Genomic DNA, 20,880 nt, shown 5'->3' on the forward strand with positions numbered 1-20,880 from the left:
TGTGTGAAGTTAGATCACTGGAGTTGATTTGGACACTGGATTAGGATGTTGACTTAGAGTACCATTTGCTGTACATAAATTTTTGACACATGAAAGACAGTGCCATGTTCCTCATGCACATCAGGAGACTTGGGAGTGTAATGGAAGAGAAAAATTAAGAAGTGTTTGGCCTTAAATACTGAGCATTTGACACTGAGGATAATAAAACTGGCGATGAGGATAGGACCCATTCATCACAAAATCATGTGCTTGTCAGCATGTGGTCACTTTCAGTTCAGTTTCAGAGTGTGAAAATAAACATACTTTTTTCTCCAGCAATGTACTTAAACAACAGAGTAAATGTAACAGGTCACTATTCACCTCTACTGCTGAATGAACCAATAGCTATGGCTTCTATGGTGTTATTAAAGTAGGAGGACTGTAGATGGTATGGTAGGGCCTAATTCAACGAGGCACAGACGAAGGGAGGTGCCCACTTAACAACTTTAATGAAATACCCATGCTGCAATCCTGTGGTTGATGTGGTGGTTAGGAGAGGAAATTAAGCCACTTGGTGTTGAGTTGTGGAGATGTATGATCGCAATGCCGGATGTTTGTTCTCTGTGGCTTGATGGTTGAACTGGGTCCTTGTGTATAGCTGCTGTAATATACGCATGGGGTATAACATCTTGTCCCCTGCATGTTGAGTGAATGAATTACATAGAAGAATGTGACTTCAGACAGAGATGACAACTATAAAGAACCCACAATGATTTATGTGCTTTATTAAACAGAAAACACAACCAAAACAGCTCTTCCGAGTTACAAATTTGTAATAAATTGTATTTACAAACAATCTGTACTAAATTGCATGCTGCTAGCAAAAAGAGTTCATTTATGTAATTAAACCTTCATATAAGTTTATCAGATATACTTATTCCTCTTAACATGAAAAGTCAGTAATTTACAAAACTACTTCTTCTGTAAAAATGATAATTTCCTAAGTTGCATATTCACATTTCCATTTTCTAAAGAATGTTTGTAAAATAATTTAACAAATTTTCCTTCTTTTTCGTTGTGTCTTCAGTTGAAGTTTTCACAGAACCTCACTGCTGAATGAAAGGATAAAAGGTATAAAACGCATGTAATAAATAAAAGTACAAAAAGTGTAAAACAGTTGTATGGAAGTAAAATGAATACAAGTATAAAATTAAATGTTTGTTTTTTTAAAAAAATCCAGTACCAAAAATTCACAGATCATTCACAGAATATACCTTGCTCTAGTGCCTCCTCTTTGACTAAAACCAGACACAAATTAAAAATGTTAGGCCATTTCGGCACCCTGATACATTTATTTCAGGAAAATCATAAACCAAACTTAGTGAGATGGAGTTCACTCAGCTATTATTAAAAACCTTTAGCAAAACCTTTCACATCTGTTCCCCTGTACTGAATTTTCTTGTTAGACCCCAAGCCTTTTTTTGATAAAGGGATAACTTTTACATGTTTGGCATGGACATGTACATTATTTTATTTTAAAGTAATGGTGTACAGCTGCAGTGCTCATATGAGCTCAGTGTCCCACTTTCTGCTACTTGAAAGATGAACAATTGATCCACATAACACTTCAAAGGAATATTCTGTGAAATACTGTACTGTACCCTCTTGTCTTTATTTCTCCATTATCACTTTCTCCACACACTGCTCCTAAGGTGCTGCGACCTGGTGCTGCTCGTTCACCTCCATTGTTCAGATTATGAACATAAGATGGAGTAGAGCTCTATTCATAAGGGCCAATGTATAAAAATGAGAGCTATTAAGATTGCAAGGTTGGAAACATGAGGACTTTTTTTTTTCTTTTAAAGGTAACAAGCAGTAAAGTGCCCAGCTCTAAAGGTTAAACAGAGCTCAAACTGAAAAACACAAGGAAAAAGTCAGCATGATTTTTTATTTTTTTTTGCACAACATTGCATTTTTTTCTTATTTAATCTTTAATTCTGGACTATATATTCATTCCATTCATATACTTGAATCTGTATTTGTATTTTTTGAATTTTTCTCCTCAAATACTATTTTGCTGTATAATATTATATTTCTAATACATTTTTATCATATTTCTGATATTCCACATTTTTAAATCACTACATTTTTATTTTTCCACTGTATTTCTATCTTACTTTATTTTATCCTATTTTTACCATTGTTTATTTTTCATATTTATAGTAGGTTTCAACTTTCTACTTTATTTTTGTATTATTGCCATAATTTTTAATATCTAATCTGTAGTCTGTATTACACCCAGTCGGAAAAGCATTTCACGTCGTATGGTTGTGTATGTGACAAATAAAATTTTAATTTGAAATAATGTCCTGTAAATATACAGTATAAAGTTAAAAAGTAAGTCACTTGTAGCTTAATACACGCTGGATAAGCCGGGTCTAAACATGCCAGGAAATGGCAGGGCAAATTGCGTAGCAAACGGGTTTCGTGGGAAAATACGAAGAAAAAACGAGCCGCGTCGTTGGTTGAACAGCTCCAATACTAGATAGTATTAGTAAACATAGTTTACGAAATAGTAAATATAGCAGAGAGATAGTAAATATTGTGGTAATAAGGCGCTGGAGTGGACGCCCTGGCCACAAGAATACGCGAACTGGTTCTCCATTTCGAGTGGCGCGAGGCGCGAAACCCGGAACTGAAGCGCGAGTCACCAGTTCCGTGAGACTGTCTCACTCAGGTCTTGGTTCTTGTGTGCAGTCTCTGGTTACTATACTGTTCTCATTTGACCTTGGAACATAAACAACAACCGCTGCAGCTGAAAACACGCATGGCATTTTCTTAAACATCAATCGCTGCTCACTGCGACTTCACCAGCCAGATACCAAGTCATCCGAATGCGTTCCAAATGCTGCACGAAATGAAGCCCTAACGACGCTGCAGCCTTCTGCTCGGGCCTACAAAATCCGGGGACTCAACTAAATCCATCCGGGACATCAGAGTCGACTGAAGCGGTAAGCGAGCGCGCGGCTCTTAGCCTTACTGCAGGCGCGCGCCTCTCCCACCAGCAGGTCGTAAACGTGGACTGTTTTGTGGTTTTTTTCGCGCTGTCAGTCAACATAAGTACAGTGGTAGCAAAGCTTCTCGCTGGGACGTTAGCCTCAGTATTGCGGCACTAACTAAGCCTTAGGCTCCGCGCTCGGCCAGCTGCAAACACTACTACTGCGGAACGATGGTGCGATTAAGTTGTGGTTCGTTCGCGTTTCCTCTCGCGGCTCGGTCTGTGGGAGCTCTAGTGTCTTTGTTTGTGGGCATTTCCCAGTACTGACTGTCTGTTTTGTGTGTGTAAGTCGTTCCCTGCCGCATGGGCTGCTGCCCCATTTCGGACGTTCGTTCCCCGCCGTGCGATAAGGTCCGGAGCACCGCGACCCTCAGCGGGACAGCTCGTCCTGCACAAATGACAAGATGTGAATAGCGCGAGTAACTCTCACATGGTGCTTGTCCCGAAAACGGGTTATGGTTAGTTTTATATTTCGTTTTCCACTTGAAATAAATAAATAAATCAATAAATAAATAGATGAAGGATCCGTGAGTAGTGAGAGAGCTGTTGAAACTCGACCTCCCACTAATGTGTGTGTCCGGGGGGACAGCAGCCACAGGGACGAGTGACACAGTGACAACAGTCCCACTGCTACTGTTCCGTCCCCACAGGCTGCAGCCTGCTCTGTGCTCTTCACTCTTCACTCACTGGCACACACGTCCTCTCAAACAAATGTCTCGGTGGCACGGGACTCTTTCAACTGTCCTTCAACTCGTATCTGCAGATTTGGGACGTGGACGCTGGCATCGTGCGGTCCGCTGGCCTCACAGGTTAAGTGAGATTCCATGTAGAAACATGTGGGTCGTCTTCAGAAGGAGGATTTCGGCATTTATCACCTCCACGTTTTCTCCGAGATTGTGCCCCCCTGCCATTCGGGTTGCTGGGAGCACCGCAGGCGGAATGGTGCCGCTCACGTTGCACTCAGGGCTCCCAGCTATTTCTAGAATTCGTCAAGAAACATAACGTCTGAGGAGGAGAGCATGGAACTTGGTGCACAGGAATTATTCTTTTCAGACGAGTGTAATGTTAGGGGCGATCGAAAAGGTCGTCTCTAAGTTACAAAAATAAACAATAAAGGGTTCTTTGCCATTTTCATTACATTTACATTACATGTATTCATTTAGCAGACGCTTTTGTTCAAAGCGACGTACATCTCAGCAAAAGTACAATTTATGCATTACATTGAGAGAAGGAGACATAGCTGCAGACATGAAAGTCTCAAGCAAACCTAGTTCCTTATCTACCACTTGCTGCACCGAGGTTCATCGATCGAGTAGGTATATAAAACGCAGGATAGACAAATCCCGATACCCTCCCACCGGTCTTTTTTTTTTTTTTTTTCCTTCTTTTAAATATTGTAAGATACACAAATGAGCAAGTACAATCCCAGAGTAATGGCTGAATAAAGGTTCTATCTGGGGATGCTTATGGAGTTACAATGCATGAACAGTTACCGTAAATGAGCTGGAGAGATCTTGGGCGAAATGGATCTAGAAAAGGTGAGTTTTCATACCCTTCATGAAAAAAGACAGTTTCCACAGTTCTGAGTGACAGGGGAAGGTCATTCCACCACAACACACCCAGAACCGGGAACCTCCGAGCTTTGCCTTTCGTGCGCGGGACCACCAAGCGAGCAGAAGTAGACGAGTGAAGGGGCCTGGCTGGGGTGTAGCCGTTGATTAAGTCTTGTAAATAGCTGGGAGCAGTTCTATTGATGCATTTGTACACAGGAACCAGGGTCTTGAATTTGATTTGGGCAGCTATAGGAAGCCAGTGCAGAGAGATGAGTAGAGGAGATACATGGGAGCGCTTTGGCAAATCAAACAACTCGTGCAGCAGCATTCTGTAGAAGACAGAATTTCATTCCCTCCTCTGTTATAGAAATGTTCAATCTATTGATAAGACAAAAAGAGTGTTTGTTGTGAATGACATAGTTATATTTTCTCAAGGTTCATGCAACCATACGTTTAGCTATTAATAGGTATCTGATTTACTCTTGAGTTTCTGATTTTGCTTACGTAGGAGGAAAAAATGGGGGGAAATGTTGAAAGGAGTCTCAAGAAGTTCTCATTTTCTTTCTTTCTTTTTTCTTTACCTCTCCTTTTTCGTCATCCAGCAGGGGAGCAATCTGTTCAGGTGGCAGAATGGTGTGCGAGCTCTTCCTTCTGTCTTCCGTGTGGTTCCTTTTTGTCATCTTCTGGATGGAGACAATCAGCGTGTGGCTCTTCCTCTGCAACTTCTACCAGGATCGGGCTTTCTACCACTGGGGAGATGGGTGAGGGAGCACAACCGTAGCAAACTTATTGAAGTGAACCCAAGAGTAAATGGTGACTTGGTCCTCACTTTTAAAATTATTTCATGGGTTCCTTTAATTCTATGTTTATACTTAATTTTATATTAAACTTGTGCTCTGATGTTATTTATATTTAAATATGCTTATAGAGAATTTACAAGTTTTGATACTGTTTGTGTGGTACTCCATACAGTATACTTGGGTGTTATTTCTCTACCTTTCAGCCTCCTGAATCAGATGTATCCAAAAATAATTGTTTTATGATTTTTCGTATCTGTATTCTCATTGACATCTTTGCTAAGCAGTCCATTCCCTCTCCAATCAGGGCTTTTGCTGATGACCCAGGGCACATGCTGTACATGCTTGGAAGGTGAGAATTGTATTTATTAAGTTCGTCATTGTTATGTACAGCATAGGAATAAACATACAGAATGTCATTAAACAAAATCTTTTAGTTTCTGGCCTGATGAAATAACCTGCTGCTCTTGTATCTTAAATCTGTTTCTTTAGGTGAAAGTGTTAAATCCTTTTTTTTTTTTTAAAAAAAAAAAAAAAAAAAAAAAACACACACTTGCCCATTGTTTTCTAGTTTTTGCATTAAATGATGTTTATGTTAGCAAAATGATGACACAAAATTAACTTGAAAAGCATAACTCCTCCTGGACCAAGCGTTTCCAGCAGTAAGAGCAACGTCTTGTCTGTTGTTTTGTCTCACAGAGTGGACAGATCCAGACCAACACAGACCTGAGCTGAGAAAAGATAGAGACATCAAGGCGGCGATGATGGAGGTGAAGTGTCGGAAAGTGGAACCCGCAGCGATTTCCTTTCCCCCATCTTCGCTTTTGTCAGGCAACATGTCACAGAAAGTGAGGAGTCGGTTCATACTTGGGAAGACAAACCATGACCACACACACTGATCGTGCAAATGCCTGTATGTGTAGAGCCATTAATATGAATAAAAACACTGGCCATGGTAGCACTTCTGTGTATGTAGAACTATAAGTGTGAAAACCAGGAGTGAATATTCTGCTCTGTATTTCTTTTGGAGGGGCTTTAAATTCTGTTACTATTCGAGTGTGTTCCACTGATGTATCGATAAGTGACCCATTGTAAGTAGCGTATCTAGCAGTGTAAGTCACCTTGGTAAATAAGGTGTGTGGGTTGCTAACACTCTACATAGAGTTCATTGGAAGTCGCTTTGCAGAAAAGCGTCTGCCAAATAAATAAATGTAAATGTATTACAAATGTAACTTGAGACACTGGTGTCCTGAACACAAAGTCTGTATATACAACAATTGCTTTGTGCTTTTATCTTGTATAATGGAAACTCTTTTAGGGGTATTAAAGATGTACATATAATAGCTTAAGAAACATTTTGTGCTGCCGTTTTCACTTTTTAATGTACATACAAAAATAGCATTGATCCTGAAATCAGTAGTGATGATGCTACCTTGGTAACTAATGAAATGAATATGTTGTAAGAAATTATGTGCACAACAGCAAATTTAGATGCAGAGCCTTGTTCTGATTACATACGAGTAGGAGAACAGTGGTACAGGTTTGATGTCATGATTCCAAATAAACAGTGATGTTGTAACCACAACAGAGTAACTCCTCAGCTTACAAACATCATTGGGTCTGCAAGTGTGGAAAAGTTTTAGTCATGAATCCAAAGTTACTTATACCACTAAGGCACAATCATTAAAAGCTGAATAATGCTGATACCCCTCAACATATTTAGTAGTTAGCTTCTTTAAAAGTCTTCAATAGAGCTATAACAAAAATAGGGAAGTATTGAAGTATTCAATCACTTAAGCTAGTTTGCAATTATAACGAATTTAAAATGATTGACGAAAATATGGTGCCTGCACAAATGCCTGTTCAGTGCTGATTGACTAATTCACCCTGAACAAGTGTAATGTTCCTTATGGTATTTCCATAAATACTCAAGAGCGCTGGATATGAACTGTAAACGAAGGGGAAGCAAGATCACAGTATAGCTCACGATCCTGTTCCATTTGAGTGCTTCGATTGGCTTCGCATGGAGACACAGGTCACTTTACATTTTAGGAAAAAGTTAAAGTGAGGAATGCAATTAAAAATACACTGAACAATGTTCATATATTCAAAAATTGTTAACAGTGTGGTACAGAGAGACTTTGCCATCAGAGCCACCCTGGCCGGACCAGGGATTTACACTTACACGCCAGGGAAACACTTTCTACAAAACTCTGATGGTAGTTCACACATTACATTTTACATGGGTAACTGCTATAAACAAAAAATAGAGACACTGTGCTGGTTAGCTATTACTTAAGCACATTTTTTAAAATAAAACTGATACTAAATGTGGGGGGGGGTTTAGTATAATATCTGTAATAGTATATATTTGCAAACCATGGTTATCTGTTGAACAAGGTCCCTTTTGAAAGTTATACATTTAAAAGTCAAATGATATACCATTTTCCAGATTTTGGAACGTTTAATAAATTGTCAAACTACATCGGCTGGCTTTTATATTAGTGCATGTGAAATGACACTATATTGTTACTGTAATGACATTTACTATGTTCTTATTGAAGCAGGCCTGTTTTAATTTTTACTTTCTGTTACAGAACCCATCAAGAAGTGTCAACTTTTAAAACAGTCATAAATGAAAGTAATATGTACAACTATTTTTGTAAGTTCAGTGTATTTTCTATTTGTACATGGAAATAATTCTGATTGTGAGAAATAACCAAATAAATAAAAGTGAACATTTTTAAGGTGCTTTGCATAAGCAGAAACTATTTGACCAGGTTAAAATGGGAAATGCATGCAGTTTAGTTTGAGTTCAGTTCTGTGCAAATGATCTATACATTGCTTAGCACTTCACAATGCTGTTGCGGTGTCTGAGCTTCAAATAGCGTATATATAGCATGTGGGGTGCTTCAGTTAAGTTCAGTTCAGTTTAGACAGCCACTTTAGAAACCTTGCTTGAGACAAAGGTGTGTACTAACTTTTCTGGGATGTATTTCTTTTAAACAGATCAAACTATTTAAGTTATCTGGAAAATAAGAGTTAAAAAAGCCAGGATATTTAATAGATGTTGCAAAACTAATTTAGGCCCTCCAGTTGCAGCCAAGACAGCACACTGTTTCACTTATTTAATCCCAGAAGCAAAATGTGCTTTGTCAGTATTGAGGGAGATAATTGGCACTCATACAGCCCCCACCTCTTATTAAGGCAACAGCTAGTGTGTCTGTGTGTATATGTGTTCAAAGTCCTAGTACCCACAGCTAAAGCTAATTTCCATGCACTTGTTATTAATATTGTTGTCCTGAAGAAATACACTAATGTGATTTGAGCAAGACAGAGCTTTGCTTGTATTTTCAGCTATTATCCTCTCCATTAAATAAGCCCTTAAATACTACCCAAAGGGTATTTTGTCACAGTACCTCTGTAATAAATATAGGCATGTCCTCCATCTTAGGGATGTAGACCAATGATGGCTCCTTTCTAAATAATTAATAACCTTATAAAATATTCCAAAGCATCTCCTGTACCTCTTTCCCTACCTCGACTGCCCTCTACTCCTCCGTTCTCTCCGATTCCTTTAGCAGTGCACTGATGCAAGGTTGTTTCATAACTCAAAAGCTCTCACCCTTAATTCTCTTAACAGTAACAAACTGACTTACAGTTGTATTAAAAAAAACTTGATCTGCACTCATTTCTGTAAACGTGTACAGTTAAGCTCATCTAAGTTCATGGCTGATGTAACAAAGGACAATTTAACTTTTTTCAATAAGTCTGAAAAGCATGCAAAGCTAATTCATACAGTTTAAGGCATACATTGGACAAAAAGTCATGAAACAAGTGCATTCGGTAGTGTATAAATAAATCACGATGCACTGAATCGGTAATAATGCATAATTTATTTTGAAAACATTAAAAAAAAAAAAGGGGGGGAAAAATGTAGCGAAGGATTTTTATAACATTCCTTGTGGTTGGCTCTTGCCTGCAATCTTTTTGGAACACTCCAGCAGAGCATTGTGGATGTCTTTCGCACAGGATATCTGTGATTTGATCATGCTCAGATACTGCGAGTATGACAAGCTCTCGGTCTGCACTGTGTCCGGTTTGGTGGCAGTAGGTACCAGATTGGGGGAATGCTTGGCACTGTCGATGCTCTGAGAGAGGCATTCGTAGGCAAGCCGCTGGGAACGGAAACATGTAACAGGAAAAATCTCAGTGCCAAGAAGGAGTAGAACATGGAACTGAAACTCTGGACAGCGATTAACCGATTGATGCAAAGCTACTTGTTACACGTTGGAACCTTCACATTCTTTGCTAATATTAGGAAAAATAAAAGGATACTACAATTTTGTTTTAGTGGAAATGTTTGTCTCAAACAGATATAAACACATTTGCAAGGTACATGTTCAATTTTGTACAAAAAGCTTTTGAGTACTGGGTCTATTATTTGTATATAACGTATCCTTCACATCTTACTGATTCACCACTAAATTCAAACTGTAAACCTTACCAGGCAAAGCTCCAACTGATCACAAAGGGCATAGAACTCCTCCAGACTCTTGTCAAACCTCTGAACAGCTGCATCACTGCTTTTGCTGGAATAAGACATTTCAACAACTGAAACGATGAACAACATTTTGTCATGTTTCTACAGTAATGCACCACATAAGTTGCCTTTTGAAAGCCCAGGACCGAATGCAAACTGGAAATCTTATATGAACATTACACTGTACTTACATGCCATTGTCAATTGCAGTATTATGTGCCAAATTCAGTGAAGCAATTCTCATAACATTCTGGAAGAAAAATAAAATGTAACAATTAAAACAGGATTGAAAATTACAATTAAATGTAATGGATTCCAATTAAAACTATTCCTGTTTTAATTTAATTCCTCCTCAACCAGAACTGACTATTTGAAAAAATACAGCAGAAAGATCACAGTGAAACCTTTGGAAAAAACAGTGCATTGGCCTGAGGCCTTTTTAGTAATGTGGCAACATATCACAACTGAATTATAACTACAAATATACTCATTAACTACATGTGCAGCTGGGAAAAACAAGCATAAAAATCACAAGCTCTTTAATTACAAGAGTTTAGTAGAATGAAATTACTTAACTCATTTAGATTAGAAAAAAATGTCACCTTATAAAATAGTGTTTACATACAAGTTTATGTGCATGAACTTTTTCACAAAACACAGAAAACACATTTGAAAACTACATAATACTCCTAGTATTAAAGGTATATATGCATTTTTCTCCATCTCATTGTAAATTTCTCAGAGTCTTGTTCCCCCACCCACCCATGGGTTACCTACATAAAGGTAAGACCACAGAAGTCAAATACCAAGTACATTTACATTTATCCATTTAGCAGACACTTGTCTCAACAGCGATGTATATCTCAGAGAAAACACAAATTTGTGCATTACATTAGGAGAAAGAGACATAGTTGCAGACGTGTGATTCTTAAGTAAACCTAGTTTCTTTCCACTTGTTGCACCGATGTTCATCACTTGAGTAGGTGCACAAAACACAGGACAGATGAAACCTGCTAGCCTTCCTACAATTTTTTTTTTTTTTTAAGTATCTCAATAGTATATATCGAAATTAACTCTGATAAGGACAAAGCTCAACCATTTGTTCAGGGCCTTTAAACAACATTTTATATATAACTGTGCGCGCGCGCACACACACACACACACATATATATCTTCTGCACCCCTTTTGACATCCATCTACAGAGACCAAGTGTCGGGGGGAGACCATAAGGATAATTTGCCTGAAATACAAGTGTAATGAAAATATAATTTATTCTTATGTTGAGATCTATCCTGAATACACAAATCACATTAAGAGGGTGACAGACAAAGCAAATGTGCGCAAACCGTCACAGATAACACAAGTCACCGTTACATATTAACGTAATAAGTAGCACTGAAAAATGTGCAAGAGCAAAGAAAGCTCAACGAGTTCAGGCTGACAGTCATACAGTATTACAGAGAAGTTAATGAATGAAAAGTGCCTTGTGTTGTTACAATGAACGACATTAATTACTGAAGTCCATTTCAGTGAGTCGGTCACATTTCACCATAAACGGGCATCAATTTTGCAACTCAGGAAACTCACAAACACTAATTATAATTATGTCTTGAGGTTATGAGAATTGACCTTATGAAGGGTTTTCCAGGAACACATTACCTTTGTATTGTGGGGAAAACCTCAAAGTTACTCAGGACTCATAAACACTTGTCCTACACAGAACCACAGTGATCCAGAGCCTGTGCCAGAAGCATAGGGCAGCAGACTGTGATTAGGGTGTATATCCCAGGCGGGGGGGCCTGTCCCTCCTAGGGACATACACTTTTGCAGTAATTACAAATATTCAGGATGGAGTCACAGGCATGCAGTTGATGGAGAGACTAAGGCGCTCCTTCAAGAACCTCCTGATGTCCTCTGGTAGCACCGCTTTCTCTCAACTCATATCGCACAGTGCTACCATGCTCTACATGAGCTGCCTTTCCCCCTAATATCTTCTTCTTATTTAGTGCTTATTTCTTATCGGTGTCCTTTTCACAAACAAACGTTTAATTATGTCTAGAATAACTGTGATATCAGCTGAGAGAAAGATCCAAGTACCCTCAGCACATCCACCGAATTAATCTAATATAATAAAGTAATACTTAGTGACGTAGCGAGAACTGGCTTGAAATAAATTTTTTTTAATTTATATTATTGAAATGGAAATACCGTACTACAACGAAGTGAAGTCAACGAAAGAAGGTACAAATGTATGGGATAAGCTACTAAGAGGGGGGAAAAAAGAATAAATTCACATTTTTGTGTCGACGTAGTCGGATGAGTAGTGCAGATTTGTCCTGTTCATGGGCCTCCAACTGATGTAACCCTAACCCTTAATGATCTTATGGACAGTACTCATCTCTTCAGTGAAACACCAACAAACATTGGAAAAGCTGTTAGGCTACAGTCGATCAAAGATCGGGACAATTTTGAAGGACAAAGTGAAAATAACGGAGCATGTAAAAGTCTCTGTCCCAATGTCTGTCTCTCTTTATACTGTTGAAACATTTATCATCATCTCTTTCTCTATTATAAATACTTTACGTAGTTACATTTATTATTCTCATTATTATTACTGTATTATTATGCTAAAAATGTTTTAGAGTATCCGGAAGTGTCTTTTAGAAAGGTACACAACAGCAAACACATTTGACTAACTGATGATTTCAAACACGAATCTTACCAACTGTTCCGACTTACGTTCAAGTCCGACTTAAGTCAGACTTAGGAACGTAACTCGTTCGTAACCCGGGGACTCTACCTGCATCACTGTTAGCTTTCCGCAAAACGAGGAATTTATGGCCATGTAAAATGCTAACGATGTTGTTACCTGAAGGCTCTCTTTTAACTGGGGTATGAGCATTTTGAAACGATGGACGGGATCAAAGTCTTGTTGTTGGCATAGTTGTTGTTGCTGCTGTTGTTGTTGTTGTTGCTGCTGCTGTTGTTGTTGCTGCTGCTGCTGTTGCTGCTGCTGTTGTTGTTGTTGTTGTTGTTGTTGCTGTTGCTGTTGTTGTTGCAGTGTTGCGACCTGACCTCCAGCTTGCGGACCGACCGCTTGATTCAGCTGCTGTTGTGAGGCCATATTGCGGCACGAGCCGTTTCCTCCTCCGTCGCCGATTCAGATCTGCTTCCGCTTCCAGGGCATCTGCACACCCAGACAAAGTAACAGTTTCACACATACACATTTTTTGAACTGCTTGTCCCATTGTTTTATTTTATTTTATGTTTTGCAACATCTCAAAAGCTATTTTAAAGTGCATTTTATATTTCTCGTCCATATCAGGAATCTTATTTTTAAAGCGCAAAATATTACTAAAATATAACATATTATAAGTGCACATGTATTCATGTAATATTTCATAAATAAAAGTGGGAGCTACATAACAGAGTCTGGATTATTTAACAAACGATTGTACTGTACAAATGTAGATTAAAATCCGGTTTTATAAAAGGCCGCACCAAAGACGATACAGCCGCTCAGACGCTTATCCGAAACTAGCTATGTTTTCTTTCTCTAAGCCGTACGTCAGCTGTTTTTAAAGTAATCCTAACCATTTCGTCCCTAGATGGAATTTTAAAAAAGATAATTCCAAGTAATATATCTTCCTGTGTCACGTCTAGTGTTTACTTCAGAAAGAAAATGCCCTGCATTTTTAATTTTCCACGTCTCTTAGTACTTCATAACTCACTAATGAATTCATAATTAAAACGATTAAATGCTGGAATGGTTTTAGGGGTTTTAAAATAATGTTATGTATGTATCGCTAATAAAAGGAAAATTCTGTAGCGAGTTTGTATATTTTTATTCAGGCAATCCTTACAGGCAGCCGCAGCGCGGAAGGACCCAAAACTCAGAATCGAAGCGAAGCGAGGTCTCAAGTGAGGAGGTGAACAAACGTTGGCGTCGTCGCCGCGTTTGGTAATACTTGAGTCGTTTGACTTTTGTGTACAGACTCAGTACAGATGGCTCCAACAATCCAGACACAGGCCCAACGAGAAGACGGACACAGGTGAGTAGTGCGTGGCAGAGTTGCGCTCCTGAATTTTAACAGAGGGTTGCTGCTGATTACACGGTGTCCCATGATGTACTAGTTTTCTACATTTGCGAAGTGTTTGTGCCGGCGGGTTTAACTTTTAAGTAACCGGCAGCCGCGCTACTCGCCCGGTACTGGTGTGCGGACTAGTTCAATCCGAGTACATAATAGCATGATTAACTTTAGTTAGTGTGATCAGCATGGCATACCTTTACTTTACTTCAGCAACACTTATACTCTGGATTGTCGGAATATCATCATGGCACGAATTAACACACTTTTTCCCCCGCTTAGGAGCAGTTCCCATAGAACTGTCCCAGAGAGGTAAGATGCCCGAAACTTATTTCACGTCATGCCCTGCTTGAAAGTTTTCGAATCGTAGGGATGCTCATAAGATATATATATTTTTTTTAACTAAGTAAGTGCTAACTGAATTCTTTATTCTTTAGAAGTGTCCTATTGACACTCATGGTTGTACTGACCTAGCAGCTTCTGGCTTAAGTTATTTGCTTTTTTTTTTTACTCTTCTTGCACTACCTGCTTTTTTTTCTACCACATGCATGATTTCCTCTAAACCAACACTGAGCTGACAGTGACTGTTTCGCATTTTTATGTGAGATGAGAAAGCCTGCTTTTGATTCCGTCTTGATTTATATAAAACTAGTGGGCACAAGGAGTTTGCATACTTTCAAGCAGCACTGTAAAAATGTATGCTCAGTACTCATACATAAACTGGCAGAGAAATTGAATTAACCGTTAGCCATATTCCTGCATCAGGGTGTTTTAAGTCAACTTGTTGTTCCTTCATAAACAATGTCAGGTCCGGTGTGGTTTGCCGTGTGAAGTACTGCAATAGCCTTCCGGATATTCCGTTCGACCCAAAGTTCATCACGTACCCATTTGATCAACACAGGTAGTAATTTTTTTTTTTTTTTTTTAAGTTTAATCAAGTGAAACGGTGCTAGTTGTGCATATATGTACATCTGTGTATGCATGTGTAAATGTCATTGTAAAACTTGATGACTGTTGCAACAGCTCATTTGTACCTCATCACAACAGCACAGCTCTGTGTCTCAAACAACTGTTAACTGTACCAACTTAATATTCAAATGTTAAATGTTTATAACTGCTTGAGGGTTTTGCTGGGAAGAAACAACCGTGAACAGATTTTTGAGTGTTTTGTCAAATGTTGGCAGGTTTGTGCAGTACAAAGCAACTTCTTTGGAGAAACAACACAAACATGAGTTGCTGACTGAGCCAGACCTTGGGGTCACCATCGATCTTATCAATCCTGACACCTACCGAATAGATCCCAACAGTAAGATGGGTTTTACTATTTGCTAGCAAAGACAGTAGTAGTAAAATCAACAAAATGATTTAGGATTCTGTCTGTGCATGCCTCTAAAATGTTGCCCACTTCAATCCACACACATATATTGCCTTTGCAGGTTCCTGAAAGCATGCCTGATTACTTTTTTTCTTTTCTACATTACTATTCAGTTCTGTTGGACCCAGCTGATGAGAAATTACTTGAAGAGGAAATTCAAGCTCCATCAAGCTCTAAACGGTAATACAAGTTTTTGAGCGTTGCATTTTGCCGTCTTCCAGATAATTGGCATGTTGATAACTTGGCATTGGTAAAAATGGAGTAAATGCAGCAGTGTGCTGTTCCCTTCAATCAATATTCTTCTCTTCATTTACATTATAGCTCCCAGCAACATGCCAAGGTTGTCCCATGGATGAGAAAGACTGAATACATATCAACTGAATTTAATCGATACGGTGTTTCCAATGAGAAAGTAGAAGTCAAGTAAGTAGGAATTTTGTGAATTATGATTGACAGACCTCCCTTCCCAACACACAGTACATTTGCGGACCACGATGGGGGAATGACAGGTGAGTATGTGATAGCACAATACTAAAGGATTTACCATGTATTTCAGGATTGGTGTATCTGTCAAACAGCAGTTCACTGAAGAGGAGATTTATAAGGATAGAGACAGCCAGATTGCGGCCATTGAGAAGACTTTTGAGGATGCTCAGAAATCGGTGAATTTAACTTTCCTTTGCATTGTAAATTACATTTAATGCATTTAATGTGAGGGTTTTTCATTCTCTAGTCACAAAATAAAATTGTCAAATTGGTGGAGTATGTTTCAAATTGTGACCTGACTGTCCTTCTTCCCTTCACCCCTCAATAGATCACACAACACTACAGTAAACCAAGAGTCACACCAGTTGAGGTCTTGCCTGTGTTTCCTGATTTTAAGGTGAGTATAAGGTCAATTGCTTAATTTTATTAAATAATGAATAATTAAGCAAATTTCAAAGGGTTTACTAAAGCTAAGCTAAATGTCTCAACTTGTTTAAGATATCTAAGATGTATGTGAATCTGTTTTCAAAATGTATAGTTAATTAAGAGAAGGGATGTAATTACCCCTTACAAAATCCAGTAGCTGTTAAATTTAAATCATGGAAACTCAGAAGTAGCCTGACAAAATATATTTGTTTTAATTAATTGCAATTAAATTATAATTTTCTGAGTAAGGATAACTTGAGCAAAGTGGAAAAGCTTCAGATTGTTATCTGAGCAACACAAAACATTTAAAGAATGGTAAGAGTTGACTGAATGTGTGATGAAATGCACAGTCATGATGGTGGTAATAACGTACTGTTCAAGGAAATTGTAAGTTTTAACAGTTGATTCTTGGCAGGTGCATTTAAATGATGCAAAATTTGGTCTTCTAGATGTGGATCAACCCGTGTGCCCAGGTGATTTTTGACTCAGATCCAGCTCCAAAGGATATTTCAGGTCCAGCTGGAGTTGAGATGATGTCTCAGGCCATGATCCGGTTTGTGTTTAAGACTTTACAAGCAGCCCTAGTGCTGCACATACTCTGCAAAAGGAAATGGTGCCTCTGTTATGTTAGTTAAGATCCAGCATTTTTAATTAATATGATCTCTTCCAGAGGTATGATGGATGAAGAAGGCAATCAGTTTGTTGCCTACTTTCTTCCCAATGACGATACAATGCGCAAGCGAAAGAGAGATTTGGAGGAGGATCTTGATTACATGCCAGAGGAAGTGTAAGTAATCGCATACTTTCTGTAGGCCTTGAATTTGAGGGTTTAAATGTCCCAAATAATGTGTATAATATTCAGGATTAAGCAGCTGTAATCATGCATCTGGCAGTGCACAAAGATTTAGTCGACTGATAGAGTTGCACCCACTTAATATTAAAATGTTTTTCACCTGGTACTGTCTGCTTTGTTATATTGTTGATTGCTTGTGATGACGTCTAAGTAGGACATTTAAATATGGTATGAGCAAATATTTTAGTGGTCTGACCATTATAAAACTAATTTTTCTAAGATTGATTAGATTTTATTCACATTTATGAAGATTGATATAAACAGTACTAACTTGTAATTCTCCAGTGTTACACAGAACTTCAGCATAACTAACAGCAAGAATATCTGAAGTTATCCTAAAATATTGATACAGAATGTTAACTTTCATTTTGTTGACTTCCACAATTGCAGGTATGAGTACAAGATTGCTAGAGAGTACAACTGGAATGTGAAGAACAAGGCCAGTAAGGGCTATGAGGAGAATTACTTCTTCATTTTTAGGGACGGGGATGGAGTCTATTACAATGAGCTGGAAACCAGGTAATTTTTCCTAATTAAAATATAAGACTCTGAATATGAGACTTTATTATACTTTGTTTTATATTCTTGGTCTGAAAGCTGTCTTGTCTTGAACAAGAGTTTGTTAGCCATGTCTAGGATTTATTTACTTCCGTATGCAGTAGTTTCAGTATACTTTTCTATGTTGTTCAGTATACCACTTTGAGACCAATTTTATGATTTACATCCATACATTTATGTGCTTGTTGGCACCCATGACGTCTATTTTTATAGCACTTTTGAAGTCATCTTAAGCTAAGTTGAATTTAATGCTGTTCTTATCTTGTACGTAGTGACACAGGTACCAAAAAATGTCTGTATTTGCTTTGAGTATGAACTAATGAATTCTGTGTGTGCGTTTTAGAGCTGACATTTTTGGCCTTTTACCCTTTAATGTTAAACTTTTCTGTGAATTTTTGTATTGGTTACATTTCAAATTGTTAATTTCCAGCTCAACATTACTAGACATAAATCATAATTAAGAAATATTGTGATTATATCTGGTTAAATAATTTTTAGGTCATTTATCAAGATGTGTTCTGTGTTAAGAGTATCTCCATGTTAACCATGTTTTATTCTGGGACCTGTGTTGTGTGACAGGGTGCGACTGAGCAAGAGAAGGGCCAAGGCAGGAGCACAGTCCAGCACCAATGCCGTGCTAGTGTGCAAGCATCGTGAAATGAATGAGAAAGAGCTGGAGGCTCAGGTGACTGCTGCTGTTCTAACTCTTGTGTTCCTTTATGGGTTTTCATGTTATTGTGTTACTTTTTTCTAGTTTCATTTCTTGGCTATCTATACCTGTTCCCTTCCTTCCGTGTATTGCGTGCTGTAACTGAGTACCACCAGCCTGTGGATGCTGCGTGGCATTTTGGTGCTCTTGACAGTCCTGAGTAGGGTGCAAGTAATAGCATAGCAAATCTGCCCATGAACAAGGGTCACCATCAGGTCGTGGAGAAGTGGAAGCTTGTTGTGCCTGTAAACAGTGGCTAGTGGTTGGAACGACAGGCACATTATGATTGGAGAACCAGCGTGGAGTGCGGACACTGTGCTAAACACTCTGGCTGTTAACATGATCCACAGCCCCCCCTGCCCCTACATAACCCTGCTTGGTGGTGTGAGATCACCCACAGTACAGTCTAAAGGCTTTGGAATGGTCACCCAGTTGTATCTCCAGGGACTTTTTCAGCAGTCACCTGGTTTAGTTGTACTCTCCTTGTTGCTTTCATTTCAGTTTTTGCCCATTTGCTGTTTGTTTCCATGCTGCTGTGCCTCTTCTTGTATCATGACTGTGATACATGTAGGTGTGCCTTTGTAACACTGTGCAATTTCCTCCTTGATCAATAAAGAACTTTGATTTCAATCTTGATAATGCAGGAAGCTCGGAGGGCTCAGCTGGAGAACCATGAGCCTGAAGATGAAGAAGAGGACATGGACCTCGAGAAGGACATGCAGGATTCAGGTAAATACTGACATCAGTGTTTCATTATTTTTGCATTGTTAGCAACACTGTTGATCAGAATGAACTTATAGTTTAAAGCTTCATCTTTTAGTGGGATATTTGTATTGATGCAGTGAAAGTTAAGATCTTTGTTCTGTGGCCCTTTGAGGTGCTTCAGTGTAAAACCTTTTGAGCAGTGTAGCTACTATCTGAGGTCCTTGCTCTAACTTTGAGGACTAGATTTACAAACACATGTGGCTAATTGTGTGCTTCTTTTCCCATGTTGACCAGGTGATGAGAAAGAGAGGGGGAGTGACAGTGAAGGTGAGAACTCAGGCAGTGAGTCAGACCGCGAGGATGATGAGGATGGGGGCCGGAGGGGAGAGGACGACGACGAGGATGAAGACGATGAAGGAGAAAAGCGGCAGCGGAGGAGGGCGAGTGGCAGCGGGAGTGAGAGTGGCGATGATCGTCAGGCTCGTGAGATGCGTGATGAGGAGGAGATCTTCGGCAGTGATGACGACAGCGATGAGGATGAGCCCAAAAACCGAAGCAGCGGTGAGGGCAGCGGGAGTGAGGAGGAGGAAGAAGCTGGAGGACGACGGAGCTGTAGTGCCTCCCCCGTTCACAGCAGCAGTGGGCACTCCGATGGTGCCCAACATAGTGTCAGTGGTAGTGAGCAGGGCTCCAACTCCAGTGACGGCAGTGACAGCGAGTGAGAGTCTGTGGTCTTGGCAAAGACCAGCAAAGCACACCTTCGACCACTGCCCACGTGGCAGTTGTTACACTTACTATTCGACTCTTTTGATAGAACCTCATGTCTTAGTAGGGTCATGTACAGTGGTGTTGTACAGCAAGGGCACAGTAGAGACCACAACAGACATGAATACTGGAGCACACTTTAAAGTTTTAATATTAATCTGACAGTCTACTTTGTTCTATACAGTACTTGGATTTCCCCTGTCCAGAATGTGTGAGCTGGAATTTATTGGAGTGCTGTCCCTTTAATGCATTCTTGTGTAATTCTTACTTTATAAGCATTGTTTTGAATTCTCATTGCTCTGCTTTAGTTATACATATGCCCAGTCAAATGGACTTTTTTAGTGGGTAAAAAATGGCAGTTAACTGTAAATTTACAGTCTGATAAAACTGTTCTAGGAAGGCTCCTGGAGCCACCATGTGTACACTCATGAGAAAAGATTTTTCTTTTGTCCTCACTGGCATTCCTCCTTTTATTGTTCCTTTTTTTTCCCCCCATGTAACAGAAAAGGAGACCCTTATGGCAGTGGATGGTGCAGAAATTAATTTCACACACACTTTTGTAATACATATTTTATTAAATTGGTACAATTCTTCTCTCTTTGGGTACACTTCATGGAATTCAAAATCCAACTTTTCTTTTTCCCCCATTTAATTTTTACCTTTGCTTTAGCATTTTACGTCATTCCTCACTGTTTGGCATTGCATAAGCACCTTTCAGTTTCCCTCTCTTGATTCCCCCCCCCCCCTTTGGTCCGTGTTTTGACACTCTCAAAAAGCTTCTGAAATTGTCAAATAAAGAAAATGTTTATTATATAGATCTGTCGTAATACAAATTTCTGTTGGTAGTAGTCATTTCAAAATATTTCTCACCTGGAGCATTACCAAGACTGTTGCGCTTAAGCTCTGGAACATCTGCATTTTGATCAGCATTTCCTGCCTAAAAACTTTTAGCATTAAAATGTAAATAAATGTTGCTTGATTTTG

General features: G+C 39.0%; 2 protein-coding genes and 1 long non-coding RNA gene across 6 annotated transcripts; 2 read left to right on the top strand and 1 right to left on the bottom strand.

Annotated features, from left to right (window-relative positions):
- Positions 1-2,508: 2,508 nt before the first annotated feature.
- Positions 2,509-6,490, top strand: LOC108942085 (uncharacterized). 2 transcript variants are annotated; one of them, XR_001966682.1, is made up of 4 exons: positions 2,509-2,990; positions 5,196-5,351; positions 5,695-5,739; positions 6,087-6,490. It is a non-coding gene; the product is annotated as an uncharacterized LOC108942085 (long non-coding RNA). The 2 variants fall into 2 exon arrangements; XR_001966681.1 differs by having other exon boundaries at positions 2,510-2,990; positions 5,193-5,351.
- Positions 6,491-9,290: 2,800 nt separating this feature from the next.
- Positions 9,291-13,858, bottom strand: med29 (mediator complex subunit 29). 3 transcript variants are annotated; one of them, XM_018765182.2, is made up of 5 exons: positions 13,795-13,858; positions 12,801-13,118; positions 10,122-10,180; positions 9,895-9,979; positions 9,291-9,565 (listed from the first exon to the last, which is right to left on the bottom strand). In XM_018765182.2, exons 2-5 carry the CDS (start codon positions 13,053-13,055, stop codon positions 9,338-9,340), a joined length of 627 nt encoding a protein of 208 aa, XP_018620698.2. In that variant the 5' UTR covers positions 13,056-13,118; positions 13,795-13,858; the 3' UTR covers positions 9,291-9,337. The 3 variants fall into 3 exon arrangements, with proteins under 3 accessions (XP_018620698.2, XP_018620696.2, XP_018620697.2); XM_018765180.2 differs by lacking the exon at positions 13,795-13,858 and adding an exon at positions 13,526-13,609; XM_018765181.2 differs by lacking the exon at positions 13,795-13,858 and adding an exon at positions 13,433-13,547.
- Positions 13,859-13,901: 43 nt separating this feature from the next.
- Positions 13,902-20,860, top strand: paf1 (PAF1 homolog, Paf1/RNA polymerase II complex component). The gene is made up of 14 exons (XM_018765179.1): positions 13,902-13,983; positions 14,302-14,331; positions 14,828-14,920; positions 15,204-15,325; positions 15,508-15,574; positions 15,716-15,817; positions 15,951-16,056; positions 16,209-16,277; positions 16,756-16,859; positions 16,977-17,093; positions 17,550-17,678; positions 18,297-18,402; positions 19,071-19,155; positions 19,426-20,860. Exons 1-14 carry the CDS (start codon positions 13,937-13,939, stop codon positions 19,851-19,853), a joined length of 1,605 nt encoding a protein of 534 aa, XP_018620695.1. The 5' UTR covers positions 13,902-13,936; the 3' UTR covers positions 19,854-20,860.
- Positions 20,861-20,880: the final 20 nt, after the last annotated feature.

This window comes from Scleropages formosus, chromosome 10 (genome assembly GCF_900964775.1).
Source record: "Scleropages formosus chromosome 10, fSclFor1.1, whole genome shotgun sequence".
NCBI classification, from domain to species: domain Eukaryota; kingdom Metazoa; phylum Chordata; class Actinopteri; order Osteoglossiformes; family Osteoglossidae; genus Scleropages; species Scleropages formosus.

Bases quoted from the DNA above. Each gene is read 5' to 3' on its own strand.
- med29 (XM_018765182.2), bottom strand. From the start codon at position 13,055: ATGGCCTCACAACAGCAGCTGAATCAAGCGGTCGGTCCGCAAGCTGGA. The intron at 10,181-12,800 runs GTAACAACATCG...TTTTTCTTCCAG, and splicing joins AGTTAAAAGAGAGCCTTCAG to AATGTTATGAGAATTGCTTC. The intron at 9,980-10,121 runs GTAAGTACAGTG...GTCTTATTCCAG, and splicing joins ACTGCAATTGACAATGGCAT to CAAAAGCAGTGATGCAGCTG.
- paf1 (XM_018765179.1), top strand. From the start codon at position 13,937: ATGGCTCCAACAATCCAGACACAGGCCCAACGAGAAGACGGACACAG. The intron at 14,332-14,827 runs GTAAGATGCCCG...AAACAATGTCAG, and splicing joins CATAGAACTGTCCCAGAGAG to GTCCGGTGTGGTTTGCCGTG. The intron at 15,326-15,507 runs GTAAGATGGGTT...ATTACTATTCAG, and splicing joins CTACCGAATAGATCCCAACA to TTCTGTTGGACCCAGCTGAT.